Source organism: Mastomys coucha, unplaced genomic scaffold (assembly GCF_008632895.1).
Source record: "Mastomys coucha isolate ucsf_1 unplaced genomic scaffold, UCSF_Mcou_1 pScaffold9, whole genome shotgun sequence".
Classification (NCBI taxonomy): Eukaryota; Metazoa; Chordata; class Mammalia; order Rodentia; family Muridae; genus Mastomys; species Mastomys coucha.
In genome coordinates this window covers 103,420,269-103,437,141 of record NW_022196915.1, presented here as the reverse complement: position 1 = coordinate 103,437,141, position 16,873 = coordinate 103,420,269, and the positions used below count along the sequence as shown (strand labels likewise).

The window sequence follows — 16,873 nt, the reverse complement described above, 5'->3', positions numbered from 1 at the left end:
TTTTTTTTTCATACTACTCACCCTGGCTTCGTTTTCACTTGATTATGTCTGCAAAGGTCCCTTTTCTCAATAAAGTCACATTCATTAGTCCCAAGGTTTAGAGCTGCAGTGTCTCGGGGGATGGGGCCACCATTTAACCCCGGACAAAAACCCCTCTTACTGAGATCAAAATTAGCAGGAAATTGTCAGAGATGCTGGGAGACGTGCTGAGTCTCCTCTTTGACATGTTTTCTTCGCTGCATAGGTGCTCATCCTCTCCAGTGCGGTTGGGCAAGGGTCAAACTCTCCATCCGAGGTAGAGAACGGTCCCCGGAGCTCCTGCCATCTTTATTACTTCCTCTGCTTTATTCAGCGTTGAGTTAACCAATGAGAAATTCCAACATAATGTAACAAAATAAAATATAATCAGATAAAACAAAACAAAACAAAAAAACAAACCCACCACATTGAGGCTAGACACGGGAAGTCAGCAGAAAGAAAAGAGCTCAAGAACAGGCACGGGCATCGGAGCCTCTCTCGCTCACATACTTGAGAGTTCCATGAAAATACTAAACTGAAAGCTCTAATCTATACGCCGAGGACCTGGCGTGGGCCCATGTAAGCCCTGAGCTCACTGCTTCGGTCTGTGTGAGTTTGTATGAGCTTAGTCGATCTGGAGGGCCTGTTCTCTATCCCTCCTGGCTCTTATGCTCTTCCCCCTCAATGCCTGCATTTCCTGAGCTCTGGGAGAGAGATTTGATGCAGAGAACAAGTCACTCTATAAGCAGAAAGGGTCAGAGACTCAGTGTCTGTGTGGACTCCCTGCTGAAAAGCCCTTCCGGCCGCAGTTGAGGGAGGGTACAAGGAAGAATGTACATGAGAAACACAAGGCCAGACACACTGAGACCACACCTCCCCAACCTCCCAGGAGTGCGGCTTCCCATAGGACCAAGCCTTTCATCACACATGGAGGAACACAAATAATTAAGCTATATCTAAGCCATAGGATCTTTCTGCAATCCCTTGGCCAAAGATAGAAATGGCAAATTCATGTTAGCCAGAGTTCACCATGTTTGTGTGCAGTGATTCTCAGAGAGAGATCACACGTTCTTATGGCACACAGGCTGTGTGGTGATAGTAGGGAGCCTGCAGAAGTTCTTAGGGCTTCCTCGGTGCTTTGTGCAGTTACCAAAGAGAGGCGAGGAAGCTGTCAATCAAAGTCCCATCAAATAGATTCTCACCACAAAGAAGATTATAGAAGGCGGGATGACTAACCCCTTAGCAACAACTTAGTGTGTCAGCCGTTTCCTATCCCCCTGGGAAGAGGAGCTCAGATTCTTCAAGCTGGAAAACAATTAATTTCATGTGCAGAGAGCTGAGTATTCCGCCTGCAGAGCCAGGAGGTATAGAATAGCTTTGTCACCTGTGTGCACATGGCGACCTGTTTTCTGAGATCCTGCCTCCTGCATATTCGAAATTTTATTTTTAGGACTCAACAGTTTATTCATCCATTAGCAGGAACCCTGGAGAAAGGAAGGCCTGCTCTTCTTATTAGTCTGGCCCCTGTCTAACAGCACAGAGGATGTCTGCCCCTTTGGCCCCCTCTCTGGAAATGCCTTGTCTATCAGTAGTTTCCTCATGTGTCTTACTGACCCTGAGAGGAAGGGCAGAACTAGTGTGCAAATCGAATCTTATCTTCTAAGTGCCACAGGGCATGGCGCATCAGGAATAACTTCCTAATTCTTTAGCTATCAGACTATTAAAAGCCCAAGTGCACTGGGATTTTTTTTTCAGTGGAACACCTTGATTGGGATCAGGTAGGGGGAGGACAGGGGAGTAGGTGGGGCCAAGGGCCATTCTAACTTCAGAGTTCCTCTTCTTTGATTCAGTGTGCCAGAGTTTTGCCCAGTATTCATTTGTGACTTTAGATAAATCACTTGAGTCTCTCTTCATGGGATAAAGCACTGTGAGGAGGATCTTTGCGCTTTATCTCCTGTGGCCAGGAAGAAACCACCTGATTAGATGCTGTGTGGAAGGTTGAGTTTTTGATGGGGATCTTAAATTTGGGGGCAGGTTCTAGTCTGAGACCAGGAAGTTTGCGCATGTCTTGTCTCAGAGGGGCCAGCCAGCTAAGGCTAGGCCAGTTCACCCTACCCAGGCAGAGATGATGTACCCCATTGGATTCTCCCACCAAATACAGTTTTGGCTTCCTTCAGTGCCCGTTGTGTTTGTTCCGTAAAGCACACAATGACAAGCCGATTTTATATTGCTGAGTACCTAGGATTTGGTAGAAAGCAGAATTCTCACTTGGTTGGCTAAGTTGAACTACTACATACTTGTCAACCGGGATCACAGACCCAAGAGCAATCATAACTTCAGGCCAGTTGTCTAAGGCCAGGCCAGTTGATTGGAGTTATCGAGTAGAAACACCTGCCTCTGAAATGTCTTTTGTTTTAGGGTGAGATGGTGCAGAAGGGAACTTACACCGAGTTTCTGAAATCTGGCGTAGATTTCGGCTCCCTGTTAAAGAAAGAAAACGAGGAAGCAGAGCCCTCCCCAGCCCCAGGAACCCCGACACTCAGGAACCGAACCTTCTCCGAGGCCTCGATTTGGTCTCAACAGTCATCCAGACCCTCGTTGAAAGACGGGGCCCCAGAGGGCCAAGACGTGAGTTCAGCTTGTGCCCCATGGTTCTCTTTTGTTGTTTTTACAGACCTTGTAATCCTTTCAGTCACTCTGCTGGTGGCAATTGCATTTGTCCTGGAGGTGGGCCTGTGAGTCTAAGGCATTATGAAATGTCATTGGTAGGATTGGAATAGAGTGAAGGGAGCCGGTCCTGTGTGTGGCCTGGCCTTGGGTGTTGTCTGCAGGACCTCGCAGGCCTCACTGTGGACTCACATCCACAGTGGCTGTGCTACTACAACTTCCAGAGGTCTGTGCGACTGCTGGATGTCTGAAGTTTAGGATTTACCACAGGCAAATCTTAGCTTTTGCATCCAGAGACTGAACATAAAGAATACCTTAGGGTAGCGCTTCTCAGCTGTCCTAACACTGTGTGTGGTGCTTGAGTGCAGTTCCTTGTGTCGTGGTGACCCCCAACCGTAAAGTTATTTTCATCGCCACTCCACAACTGTAATTTTGCTAGTTGTGAATCATCATGCATGTATCTGTGTTTTCTGATGATCTCAGGTGACCCCTAAATGAGTCACACACAGGGGTGAGTACCGTTGACTTAGGGTCCTGCTGTGTTTACGTTACATCTGCTACTTTTTGTTATTTGTAGGATATTAACAATGTAGGTGGCTCACTAGAGTTACTTGGCCTATACTTTTTTTTTTTTTTTCAGTCAAGAAGGACACAGAGCTGCTAATGTAGCCCATGACAGACTTTTAGAGTTAGCTCCCTTTCTGCCTTATGAGCCTGAGGGCCACATGTTACTCTTGAGTGAGTGTCCAGTAGTTAGCATAGATCCATGTATACCTTTAGTGCCTGTCTGTACCACACCGAAACCTTTCACGCAAGTATACACTAGTGCACCTTTAAAAAGAAAGTCACCCTGGCCAGCTGGTGGTGTACTTAGGAGGCAGAGGCAGGAGGATCTCTGAGTTTGAGGCCAGTCTGAGCTACAGACTGAGTTCTAGAACAGTCAAGGCTACACACAGAAGCCCTGTCTTGGGAAGAAAGGAAGGAAGGAAGGAAAGAATAGAGGAAAGAAGGAAGAGAGGAAGGAAGGAAGGAAAGAATAGAGGAAGGAAGAAAAGAAGGAAGAAAAGAAGGGAGGAAAGAAGAAAGGAAGAGAGGAAGGAAGGTGAAAAGAAGGCAGGCAGGCAGATTGCTGGCCATCGCTTGGCATCGGCATGGCATAGGTTTGGGTCTAGGACCCCCAAGGATAGCAAGGTTCGAGGGAGTTCAAGTTGCTTATATAAAAGCAATGTGTGTGCAGCTAACCTGGGCACTTCTTCTGTGTATTTCACAGCCTCTCTAGACTACTTCACAATACAGTATACTGTATCAACATTAGCTACATGGAATTAGTAGGGAGTAGTGGCCAAGAGAAGTGTCCATACATGCTCGGTACAGACGACTATTTCCCCCTCTGAATCTTTTCAGTTTGTGAGAGCAGAGCCCAAACATGCCGTGTCCGACCACGCTTGCAGTTGTCTTGCTCTCTACACCCCCAGTCTCCTAACCTAAAAGCTTGGATAATTCCAGCATAAATAGATGTGCTATCCTCCCTCTCTTGTAGAGGTTTCGACTCAGCTACTCCATTTGGGTAGCAGTTTGAGCCACTCGGTCATTCTTCTCCGTGGTTTCCGTGCTGCTGTGTGGGCCCTACCGCAGACCTGATCTCCCACACGTGCCTGCTTTCCTGCAGTGTTGCCAGCGGTCAATGTCTGAAGGCTCCTGTGCTTCTCTTTCGCTTACCACCCCTCTTCCCTTCCCAGGCAGAGAACACACAGGCAGTGCAACCCGAGGAGAGCCGTTCAGAAGGGAGAATCGGCTTCAAGGCCTACAAGAATTACTTCACCGCGGGCGCATCCTGGTTTTTCATCATTTTCCTTGTTCTGCTTAACATGGCGGGTCAGGTATGTATTGATACCTGTGCTCTCGGCATGATATTGACACACGTTCCATGCGCTCTGTCATTTCATCAGGGTTTACAGTGGGGTGTGCTGTCTGACAGGGAACAGCTAGAGGGTTGCTTACTGGAGTCGAGAATTGCATAGAAGGAAAAAATGGGGTTACCTTGTAAGAGCTTAGGGGTGATACCTTGTCTGGGGAGTTGGACTTGGCACAGCCCTGAGCCAGCTGGCCATCCTGTCTAGAAGGCTCCTCCAAGATCCAGGTCTGTAGTAATTTTCAGTTTGGAAGTCACGCCTGTCATGCCAACGCTGTGTCTTGCTTCCCTCCACAGGTTTTCTATGTTCTGCAGGACTGGTGGCTTTCCCACTGGTAAGTTCTTCTGGCCACAACTAAAGGCTGTAGGATCCATAGGTTGCAGCTTCATTTTCCCATGGGTTTTAGGAAGGGGTGGGGCCTGTTAGGCCTTCTATTCTAACCTTCGTCAGCTGAAGAGAAAAAGCGAAGGCTTGCTGGTGGGTATGACCTACACGGCTCCTTACCCACATCTGGTCCTCAGCTGCACCATGAGAATTGAACATCAAGATTCAAAATTTAAAAGGCAGATGCATAAAGCATTGTCTGAGCCAAGAATTGCTTTCTGGCAAAAGGTATTTCTCTTAAGCTGAGGTTCCTTTTGTTTTGTTTTTACATAAATCTATACCTTAGTAATTTTTCCCCTCCCATGTTCCTTCCATAGGGCAAACAAGCAAGGTGCACTGAACAATACCAAAAATTCGAACGGAAACGTAACGGAGACCCTAGATCTCAGCTGGTACTTGGGAATTTACACAGGTAAAGTTTAGCCATCTGGTCTGTTCTATGAGGGCCTGAGGTGCTTACGATGAGCCTGTGTGAGTAACCAGAGCTCCTAGGAGTAATTCAGTAATGTCTCAGCAGATTAGGAGGCTCCGTCGCATTTACTCTGTGAATTAATTAGAATAATTATTTTTTTTTTTAAAAAATCTACCAGGAGAAAGAGGTTGAATGAAGACTTTTAATTTGCTCTGTACTGGATTTTGAAAGTTAAACTAGGATTGAGCGTTCAGAAAACCAGCCACTGGAAATATGTGGCTATTGTCTATTCTAATAGGTTGCTTTAGCTAAATCTTCTATCATTATATGAATGGGCAGGGGGATTAGAAACGGATCCCCACCCTGTGGTTAGGATTGTTCCAATTCTGACTGAATAAGCCCAGGCCTTTATTGAACTTGGATGGAATCCTCTGGCAGCAAGGCCCCCCAAATAAAAGCATTATCCCCTCCCAGGTATGCAAAGCTCCCTATAGCACACTGCTCATCTCTCGGGCTTCACTAATTACCGAAGAGGGAAGCTAAGCAGGGAGAAACCCAGTGTGTAGGAATTAGAACTCCTTCTCTTTCCTACCTTGAGACCAACAATGTTATCACGTCTCCAACTGTGGGATTAATTTAACATTTGGTTTGCCAGACTAATATTAACACCACACTCTGTTTTCACAAGAGTGCCTGAAATAAGTGTAGAATTACTTTTTAAAAGAAAATCCTCATCTAAAATTTCAAGTATTCCTGCGGGAGACACTCATTCAGGCTTTCCTTGGCCCAGACGAATTATCGCTGTTAGAACCCATTCAGTGAGGGTTGGAACTCATTCTGTTGAACTCTCATTAAGAAACCTAAATCCACCAACTGGTTACCATCCCTATTGGCAGACTATGCACAACCTAAAGGGAAATAGATCCATTATCTATTTAAGTAGCATGGTTGGCCAAGGAAAACGCCTGTGTAGGAAGTTTTAGAGTTCAGTGGCCCTCCGGGGTTAATGCTGCTGCGTTAGAAGGCAACGAGTCTACCACATCAGTTCTTCCTGGTCTTTTTAGCAATGTGAGCTACAAGCTACTAGATCCTGGGAAGGCAGAGTTAGGGGGTAGCTCAAGGTGGAATGCTTGCCTCCTGTGTGTAAAGATGCAGTGTCTCCAGCATCACACAGCACACCATGCCTCACCACATACATAGCCATACAGAGTGGTTATTCAAGAATGCCTTAATTAAACACAGAGTTGAAATGCTGCTCATTTAAAATGTGATATGTTTGCATGAGACACACATTGAGTGATTAGTTGCCGATTTAGTTATCGTAAGTTAAAACATGATTTATATGTTCTCACGGTTCATCCATTTCATAGTTTTCCTATGTGCAACCCAGTGTGGTAGTTTCAAATTCTTTAAAGCCACTCAGGGGTTTACCACAAGGAATAGGTAAAGCATTGTGATCTTCTTCTCTGGGTGCACCCCATGTTGGTGTTAGAGCCCCGTGTTGGTGTTAGAGCCCCGTGTTGGTGTTAGAACCCCGTGTTGGTGTTAGAACCCACCGCAGTGCTCGATTTGGGACTTGTAAGTCACAGCTGGGGTAGGAGGCAGAAGCCCTCCTTCTGGGTTTTAGTAGGACATGCAGTTTGTTTTTAAAGCCTGCAGTTTATACTTTATCCGCCCCATCCCTGCATAGGTATTTTTCATCCAGTGAGGAAAAAACTCATTTTAATTTTTGTCAGTGTGTCTTATAAAATATGTATCATATTTATGTGGAACCTAGATGTTTATAGAAAAGATCAGTGATGTCTTTATAAACTGCATAACCTACCGTAGCGTTGTTGGAGGAAGTGTATCGTTTCCTCAGAATCCTGAGCTTCGTTTTTTTTTTCAGGTTTAACAGCGGTCACCGTCCTTTTTGGCATAGCAAGATCCCTCCTGGTGTTCTATGTCCTTGTGAACGCTTCCCAGACTTTGCACAACAGGATGTTTGAGTCAATCCTGAAGGCTCCGGTGTTGTTCTTCGATAGAAATCCAATAGGTAAGCAACCGCCGAGCTCCTCGGTAAATGTGTCTTGTTAGGGCTCGCGCGTGACGAGGATCTGATGGCATTTTGGTCTTTGAAAGCGGAGGAAATCGCTCTGCATGTCTATTCGCTCTCTACAGTAAGCTTCGCCCAACACTTCTCTCCTACAGTAGGAAATCTACATATCAGCCGCGTAGAGGAAGAGCTATCTTGGTGTGCGTGGGTGTGGAACAAACACACGGACATTCATTTTGTAGAGTGAGTTTCGAATCCACTTGTCATGCGGCTCGCAGAGCTCCCTGCATAACTTCCAGGCACAGTGTTTATATCAAGTCAGGCTTTGCTTTGCTTCTCTGTCCTGTGTCCATCAGCAAGACTTTCTTCCTTCAATGAAAACAGAGCCCTAATGAACCCCAAACATAGTCCTCACATGACAGAAATGTAGACATGATTTGTTTACCTTTTTAGTGGAGTGCTTAAAACACATTTTAAAACTTTCTAAGACTTACGTTCTCATTTGAGCAAAATTCTCCATATTTTAAAATTGTGAAGAGATATATACAGTCTATGACTTTATGTTATATATAGCCTATACCATTAATTGTTTATGCATTGTTGTAGTTGTGTAACATATAATGTGTACAGAGGTGTCCATGTCATGCCATGCCTTCTTAGTTATGCAGCGTGTTTGCTGAGCAATGTAAAGACACCAGAAACACGTCTTTAAAAGGGGTTGCTTCGGAGACAGCTCTCAGGAGCCCCTGAAGTCAGCTGGAGTGCCTTACTATCCCTGCATCCCAGCATCCTTCCAGCTTTTAGATAACGTGAGGGGACTAGGATGATGTTTGCCAGTATCCAGTGTCTAGCAAGTGAGACATGGGAGGACATCGGTGCAGAAACTCGAGGTAGAGCCTCACAGCTCGGCCCCTACAGAGCCCCTCACCACCTCTGATGCGTCTTAAACCAGCCAGGGCCTTAGACCCGGCCCTTCCGTCCTTTCCGGTTTCTACCTGCGCCAGAATGTTCTCAGAGACCGTGTGCTGGTCTTTCAGTCATGGGATTTGCCGTGCTCTCTACCCAGGAGTGTTGTCTCTTGGCCTGTATCCTCTCATATTCTCCCGCCTGGTGCCAATCAGCGGGTGACCTTTGCCCTCGTCCAGAGACCCAGGCTTTCCATGGAGGCTGCTTGAAACACTGGCCACCGAGCCTTCATCACAAGTTCGCTGAGTGGTCTCTGAAGGGGAGAGTGAGGTCAGACCTGAAGGTACAGGTTTTTTCTGTCTGCTGACACTGCAGAACTAACGTCAGCATCCTGTACGCTGATAACCAAGGCCCATACCTCTCAAAGTCATAAGATGGGAAATCCCTCTCCCAGTGGTGTCCACGTGTGAGTGTGCAAGGCTAGCCACAGTGGCTTTATATAATATGGCCCCTAACTGCTTAATCTTAAGTTCATAATTAGGGCCAATTTCGAACCAAAATGGTGTGTGGCCTTAGATTGACAAGAGCCAACTCTCCCCTTTCCTCTCCATGTATTTCCTCTTCCTCTTCTCAGCCCCCCTCTTCTCCTGTCCTCCTCTCCTTTGAGGTGACTTGGAGGTGGCTTTTACCTCTATTCCAGGGCCTCACATTCTAGCTGCAGCCCTGATCTTCCACATCAACATTTACCTTCTTGTTAGCCCTGCAGTTCAAGACGATCTTAATAAACAAATCCTGGGTCGAGGGTGTTAACACGAGTCACACCCAGCAGGTTGTCTTGCAGGGAGCCGGGCTGCTGCTGGCACTGAGCGCAAGAGGGCAGCATGAGCTGCAGAATCGCAGGCACAGAGAGCAGAGCACTCTCACCAGACCTGGCATGGCTGCTACAGCCCTCTTGGAAAATTCTCCCTTCCCAGTTTGTGTCTTTGTACCTTGTCAGACATGACAGAAAATGTTAAGAGGCCTTTTCTTTTTTGACCATTCACTGTGACGGAAACATTAGTTAAACTGCTGACAGCCAGCCCTCCTCCCAGCCTAATTCACGAGAGTTTAGATTTGGGAAGTCACCTAGGAGCCCCGCTTCCCTAAGCTGCATTAAGGAAATCTTTACATCGTACTTGAGAGCACCTACCATTTCAGAGGGTATTATAATCCCCACTCAGCACTTTCTGGACCGGACTCTGGAATAGGCAGAAAGTGTCCTCTTAGCTGGATGTATTTTATTCCTATAGGGTCGATTCTGACTTCACTGCTGTTTTCCTAGCATACCTTGAGTTTGGGAGGCCGGGGAGATGGTCCCTGAACTCGAGGTTTATTTCCACAACGTCTAACGCCACAGTCCTTTTATTCTATCCAGTGTCCCAACTTCCCCTTTTGCTTTTGGAGACGGGAGAGCGGCTGGTAGTGGTCCTATCTTCTGCTGGCCAGTTTTGGTCACAGTGCACGTGGCTGATTGCATTAACTTCAGATTCATAGGAATATTCATTTGGCATTAATTTGTCAATCTGCATGGAAGAAGTAGAGTTGCTGGTGCTGGCTGGTGTGCTTGTCTGTTTTTTTCTGGGAGACAGAGTTTTATCCTGGCTAGTGGTCAATATGACAGATTTTTTTTCTGCAATATTGTGTGCATGCTGATGTGTGCATTACATAATGTTAAACAAAAGTATCAATTCATGTCACCATTTTTGGTTAAGTATGTGAGAAATAAAATACTAGAAAACGGGGAAAAGAAGTACATTGTGTTATTTAAATATATACATTTATATTATGTGTACTTATATATTTAATGTAAATTATATAAAATTGAGAACGTCATCCATAGCCCTAGACTTTAAGGTAGACCCTCTCACACCTCTAATAAAACCTAGAGATTACATAATGATTAAGGATCACAACTCGACTGAGTGGGAAATTAGACTTGTAGATGACGCCACAAATATAAACTATTCTGAACTAGGCTGTGCCTCCCGGAGGGTCCAGGAGGAGGGTTGTCAGCGGCCTCTCTATCTCTCTCCCTCTCCAGCCCAGAAAGGGAGTGCTCAGAATCCTGGTTAAGTTGCTAAAGAACTCCCAGAGAAGTGAAAAGAGAGTTGACGCCACATGGTGAATGGTTTGTGCTGTCAGAAAGGCTGTCTTGCTGGAGCATTTATAAAACCAATTGTCAACATACCTTGCCTCTGCCAGGAAAGCAAGAGAAGAAAAGTCCTCAATAGAGAAGAAATCTAATTGCAGGATACCTGTGTGTTTATTCAGTTCCAGTGACCACTGGAGTTAGTGCTAAATGCATATTTTAACAAGTATAATACAGCACTGTCAAAATTACCTTGACAATAATAGGCCTGTTAAATTATAGCTCTATACACGCGGAGGTAAGAGGGCTCTGCTTAGCACACATTAATCTGTGCCAGTTCACACAAGTGCTTCTGCTGAGCAGGTAGCATGTTTAAACAAGAAATACTGGTCTTAAAGCCTCTGATTTATGGTAGGTGTTTTTTGACACAGCATCATTCAGGCGATTTACAAGGCACGGCTTCGTGTTAAAATATCTCGCCAGAGTCATCATTTGGCACCGGCATAAATATTCAGCAATGGTGCTGGAAATGGGTGAGATGCCCGTTCGTGCCAGATCGTTTTTTGTGTTTCCTTTCAAGTGAGATCTGCTGTGGATATGGCTACGAGAGATGATGCTCTCTCTTCCTTGAGAGCAGAGGAGCTGTAAGAAGTTGAAAATAAGAATAACAGGCGTCCTGACAGCTCCCGGGGACTCATCCTGCCCAAACTGGCTTTAATTCTGGCATGAGACCTGTAGGTTAAAAAAAAAAAAAAAGCAAAAACCAAACAAACCCCTTTCTTGCTTTATGCGCATTGTAAAGAATATATTTACATGAACATGAGTTAAGTAAAGAGGCCTTTTCTGTTCAAAGGAAGAACTTAGTCATCATCAGAAAGGCTTTGTTGCAAAACAAAAACACACATTCCCATCTCCTTTTTTTCCTTGTTAGTAATAACAAACGTGAGTGAGTGCAAAGGATTACATAAAAGATCGAGTTAGTCATCACGATCCTCAATAGCCGCGTAAATATTATTTTTTCTGGTTTGAATGAAATAGCTAATGGTTTGAAGTAGGTGTGGCAATTAATTCCTGTCAAGTTGTCATGTATTAAAAATAATGTTTTTTCACATAACAATGGTTATATGTACTTAAACTCTTATAGGGGGGTGATATTAAGTGATATTTTATGGGCGTTGCCCATTTACTGCTAATAGCATAATAAAAGCCTTTGTTATGAGTTTGAATAGTTACATAGTTACATATATTTGATTGCTGTTGTTATTTCATTGGTAATCTCTCTAAATGAGATGATTATAGTACTTTTCTGCAGCTGGTAAATATTACACTGTTTTAGTGTACGTTTTAAAATCTGCAAGAATGTTCATATTGCTCTTTAATTGTGATTTTTCTCCATAATAAATTGGGCATGGACATACTGGCAACTTAGTAACACACACACACACACACACACACACACACACACTCGCACACACATACACACACACACAGAGAGAAAGTGAGAGAGAGAGGGAGAGGGAGAGGGAGGGGGAGAGAGAGAGGAGAGAGAGAGCACCAACTAGCTTTGTGTTCACAGTTGTCCAACAGAACATTTAAAACGTAAGATTTGGGAAGCTGCTAACTTGTTCAAAATGCTAATTGTATTGTATTACAGAAGATTAAAAGGATGGCATTTTGCTTAATTATTTCAAATTATTTTCCACTAAGGCATATTAAATATTACTTGTGTATTTATATTTCATCCATGCCCCTTTGTCATAAATGTTATTCATTTTGCAATGAAGGAACTAGGGAAAAAATCTCAATATTGGCATCATTGAGTCTGTGACATTTTATCTCACATAAACTATAATTTTTTTTGTCTTCTATCCTGTTTATCATAGTTCTTGTTAAAATGATAGTTATTCTTTGTAGTGAATTTGTATTTAGTATCTGAGTTTAATGCTAGCCTTGTGAACCTGTCTAGTTCTCTGCCTCAGATGTTAAGTGTAGATACTGCGATTCAGTGATTTGGAATCTGTGCTGTTTAAATCCCCAGCTAATTTAGAGCTAGGCCTATGTGCACCCCTTGGCCGTTGCCCTCTGGGATTGGAGGTGCAAGGTCCTTCAGTGCTGTCGTTTGAAAGATTTCTCCCCAAGCTTAGTTCTAGAGCCAGAAAAGCTTCAAGCAGAAAGTATATTGAGGGATGTTCCTAACGTAAGTCTCTGTTTTGGTGCCGTATTTCCAGAGAAAATGGGTTGGAGTTCTGTACCAAGTTCATCATAAGTAAATATTGATGCTATGGGGCGTCTAGCTGGCATCAAGCCTGGTGTGAGGTATTGTGTGGAAGTCAGTAAGGACTTACTGGGCTAGAATTCTGTTTGCTTGCTTTTTGTTTTTTTTATAGTTAAAAACCCGTGTCTTGTGTTGGCTTTGTGCTTCTGCTGTCTTCAAACTTACCTGTTATTTTATCGCCGCATTCCCAGACTCAAGATCGGGCACTTTGTACTTGATGAGTAAACGGATACTGGTTTGATGGAGCAGGCCGTGCAGTCTCATCTCCCCAAACTACGCCCAGAGAGAACAATGGAATTTGGTGGTAATTAAAGTGAGACCGCAGCCTTTTGTTTTATAGTTAGCATATATATGGATCTGAGCTCTGCTTTCCAAAGAGCCGCTGAAGACAAATAGATCACAGCAGACCTACTCCACAGAGTGGGAGGGCAGAGATGGAAAAAAAGCCAGCGCTGGTTCTGCGGAAGCTATGATTCAGGATCTGTGATTCAGGTTCTCTAGATGTTTACCAACTGAGGAAGAGGAGCGGTCAAACACCCAGTAAAGTCCTCCAGTGTCCGTGGAAGGGGACTTGTAGCTTTTCCAGAGCTTGGGGGCTGGATACTTTCACAGTTGTGTTTTATAAACTGTGTGGCCCGAAGAAACAGGTGAAAGCGCATCTGTTTTAAGACTTTGGCCAATCTTTTCAAGCTGTAGTGAACAGGAGGTTGAGGCAGGTTGAGAGGTCCTCCTGCTCCTGTCTGGAGGGGGCATGGACCTGTGATTGCTTCAGTTTTCTTGTCCTTGTCCTCCAAAGTAAGCAAGTAAGCAGTCTTTTCTCTTCAGGCAATTATCGGTCATCTTCTACAGGTCTCTGTTAAACCTCGTCTTCTCAGGCATTTGCAATCCTAAGTAACCACAAGCAACAGATGGTCAGACATCATCTTGCAGCACTATTCTTTGGTTCTGTGTAGAACTGACATGGCTGGAAATGTCCAGAGTTGTGTTGTGCGTGGAGCTCAAGATTCACACACACACCGAACTCGTTCCCATCCATGGCCTCAGAGTGGATCTCTTCAGCATCCGTGACATCAGTGGCTGGCTCTGATGTCATAAGGTTTCCACAAGTTCTTCTCCTGGTACTTGAGGGTGAACTGTTTTCAAACTGGAACCTTGGCACTGGGAGGGTGAAGGAGTTTGGAAACATGAGTGCGCGATGCTGTATTTAAGATCACAATTGCTGAGTTACGGTGGACTCAGAAGGCTCTCCTCTGATCCAGACACTTTCCTGACCCACCAGAGAAGTCACCGTGCAGCAACTCAACCTAGAGACTGGGCAGGGGCATCCCTTTATGAAGACTTACATGCACTCTGCGCCTCCTAGGAGTCTCGACAGCAAATAGAATACAAGCAATGATATTTTCTCTCTTAGTAATATTATCTTGCAATCAGCCATAATCCATTGAGTGTTCTCATTCTTGGAAACCAGGATTAATCTTTGCGGGGGGAAAAATCCCCTTCTTTAAGTAGAAGCCCTTTAATATCTAGAAGAAAGACTCGACAAGCTTCAAAGTGCATTTTGAGTGGAAGTTTATTAAAATGCTGTGGTTGTGTAGAAAGCTATCGCAGAATCAGGTTCTCAGGTCTGGAAATTCTTTGCTTTCATTTCATTTCTATTTTTTTTCTAACATTTGCATTTTAATAGATTGTATCACGTGGGCAAATGTTTCAACCTCCTGAACACCTGGAAAGTCTATTTTAGACTTGTTCTGAGTGTTTGGAAATCTTTAGCCAGACGTTATTCAGCATGCAGTCAGTCTCATCATGGTGGGAAAATCCTGCCTGGAGGTCTGCCTGTGCTGGAAAGTGGGGCACAGTGCAGCTCGTGGGAAAAGATCCTTAGAAGAGGGTAGCCCTGCCCCGGGGGTGGGGGGGTGGCTCGGCGGCCCCTCTCCCTCACTTTGGGATTAGTGGATAGTTTTGGGAGGGGGTTGGGATGGGGGATGGAGTTGGGGTGGGGTGGGGGTGAGGAGTGAGGGGGGTGGAAGCCCCTGTCCCTCACTTTGGGATTAGTGGATAGTTTGGGATTTTTCTCTGAACTTGATGCTGAACTTTAGAGATTTTTGACTCAGTGGCTGGACTCCTTTTGCGCTCAGTGAAGCCTAGGATCTGATCTAAAGATCTAGTGACCGAGTTAAGACCAGGAGTACCTGGTACCTGTGGCTCTGAGACATTTGCAAAGCTTCTTCAGTGTCGGGGCATTTGTTCTGACATATATTTTGTCACAAGTGTAATTACATACACGTAGATCAGCTGTGCTTTATGGCATAGTCAGAACCATGGTTAATGTGTTTTCATTACTTTTAAGTGCTTAGGAGTGAAGAACAATCCTGTCTCAAAACAAAATAAAACAAAACAAAACAACCAAACAAGAGTAGACGCACGCACTCGGAAACACCGCTTTCTTGTGAGTCATCATGACCAATTTTCAAAGGGGCTGGAGTGGTGGCTCCACGGGTGAGAGAATCCATGGTGGTCCCTGAGGAGGACCTGGGATGGGTCTCCAGCAGATCTCTGTGAGTGACTCACAAACCTCTCTGACTCCAGTTGTAGGGTATTCGGTGCTTGCTTCTGACCTCTGCAGGTGTTGCTTACATACATGCAGGCCACACACTCATACACATAACATTTTTAGATAATTCAAAGAAAAAAAAAATCTTCTGTTAGAGTCAGAATGGCCTAAAATCATGAAATTAACTGGGGATGGGGCAATGTGGGGACTGTAAATTTATTTTTCCTTTTTGGAGAGCAAGATAGTATGGACATGTTTAAAAACTCTATCATGCTGGTTTACGTCTCTCTGATTGTCTTATTGTTTATCATACAGATGAAAGGTAAGCATGGGCTAGTGTACCATGGACTGGAGTTCTTATCAGTACCAACTTCCCCTTTTCACCTGTCCATCCTTCTGTCCATCCGTCCGTCCTTCTGTCCATCCGTCTGTCCATTCATCTTGCCTGTTTGTTTGTTTGTTTGTTTGAGCCAGGGTTTCCGTCCGTCCGTCCATCCTTCCGTCCGTCCATCCATTCATCTTGCCTGTTTGTTTGTTTGTTTGAGTCAGGGTTTCCGTCCGTCCGTCCTTCCGTCTGTCCATTCATCTTGCCTGTTTGTTTGTTTGAGTCAGGGTTTCCGTCCGTCCGTCCATTCATCTTGCCTGTTTGTTTGAGTCAGGGTTTCCGTCCATCTGTCCGTCCGTCCGTCCATCCATTCATCTGCCTGTTTGTTTGTTTGTCTGTCTGAGTCAGGGTTTTTGTATGTAGCCCTGGCTGTACTGGAACAGCATTTTGACCGGGCTGGCCTTGAACTCACAAAAGTCTGCCTGCCTCTGTCTCCTGAGTGCTGGAGTTAAATGAAAAAACACATGGACCACTTCATGAATTTGCAAGTCCTCCTTGCATGGGGCCACGCTGATCTCTGTATCATTCCAATTTTAGCATATGTGCTGTCAAAGAAAGCGCATGGTGCCAACACTGGTCTTAAAGTGGCCATGTTGGTGGGAGGAAAAGTGACCATGTGGTGGGCACTGAAAAGTCATTCTCCCTTGACTTTCAGACTGAATAAGAGGGTGTTGACATCACCAGACAGAGTGATGCGGGGGAGCACTGTGTAATCTCGAAATCGGCTGGTTATCGTAAATTCAGATCGACTCCTGTCTCTTCAGGAGTCTTCCAGTCTATAGTCTAGGCAAATAGTTTCAGTGCTTCTCCTCTGTTAGAGAATACAAGAACTCTATACAAAAACATGGAGATCTCCCCATGCCACATTGTCTGGGTGTTCTTCATCCACACTCCAGAGGCTGTGGCAGATTAAAGCTATTTAGTTGACTTAACTTTCAGGAATGTTTCTTTAAATTAGAGTTCTAATATTGTTTATTAGAGTTACTAAGTGCTAAGATGAGAGGTCAAAGTATGAGCTTTTGTGCTATAGAACGGGGGGGGGGGACCTCACAGTTTTGGGTAGACGTTGCACACTGTCTTTTAACCCCTTAACTCTCACAGTGCCTTTTGATTGGGTGTCAGAGTTGACAGAACTCTGGCTGTCAGCTAGGATACTCTGGGTTGAAGCAGCTGTCTTCAGCGGCACTCATGTCCCTGTG

General features: G+C 44.9%; 1 protein-coding gene and 1 non-coding gene across 2 annotated transcripts in view; one reads left to right on the top strand and one right to left on the bottom strand.

Annotated features, from left to right (window-relative positions):
• The window catches only part of Abcc4 (ATP binding cassette subfamily C member 4), a 230,203-nt gene that overhangs the window by 108,535 nt on the left and 104,795 nt on the right, over positions 1-16,873 (top strand). Inside the window, exons 15-19 of the mRNA XM_031361046.1 lie at positions 2,437-2,646; positions 4,425-4,565; positions 4,895-4,932; positions 5,300-5,394; positions 7,283-7,429. Of these exons, the coding sequence (XP_031216906.1) occupies positions 2,437-2,646; positions 4,425-4,565; positions 4,895-4,932; positions 5,300-5,394; positions 7,283-7,429 (631 nt within the window). The remainder of the gene's footprint in view (positions 1-2,436; positions 2,647-4,424; positions 4,566-4,894; positions 4,933-5,299; positions 5,395-7,282; positions 7,430-16,873) is intronic.
• Positions 16,133-16,235, bottom strand: LOC116085467. Its single transcript, XR_004116573.1, has one exon. It is a non-coding gene; the product is annotated as a U6 spliceosomal RNA (small nuclear RNA).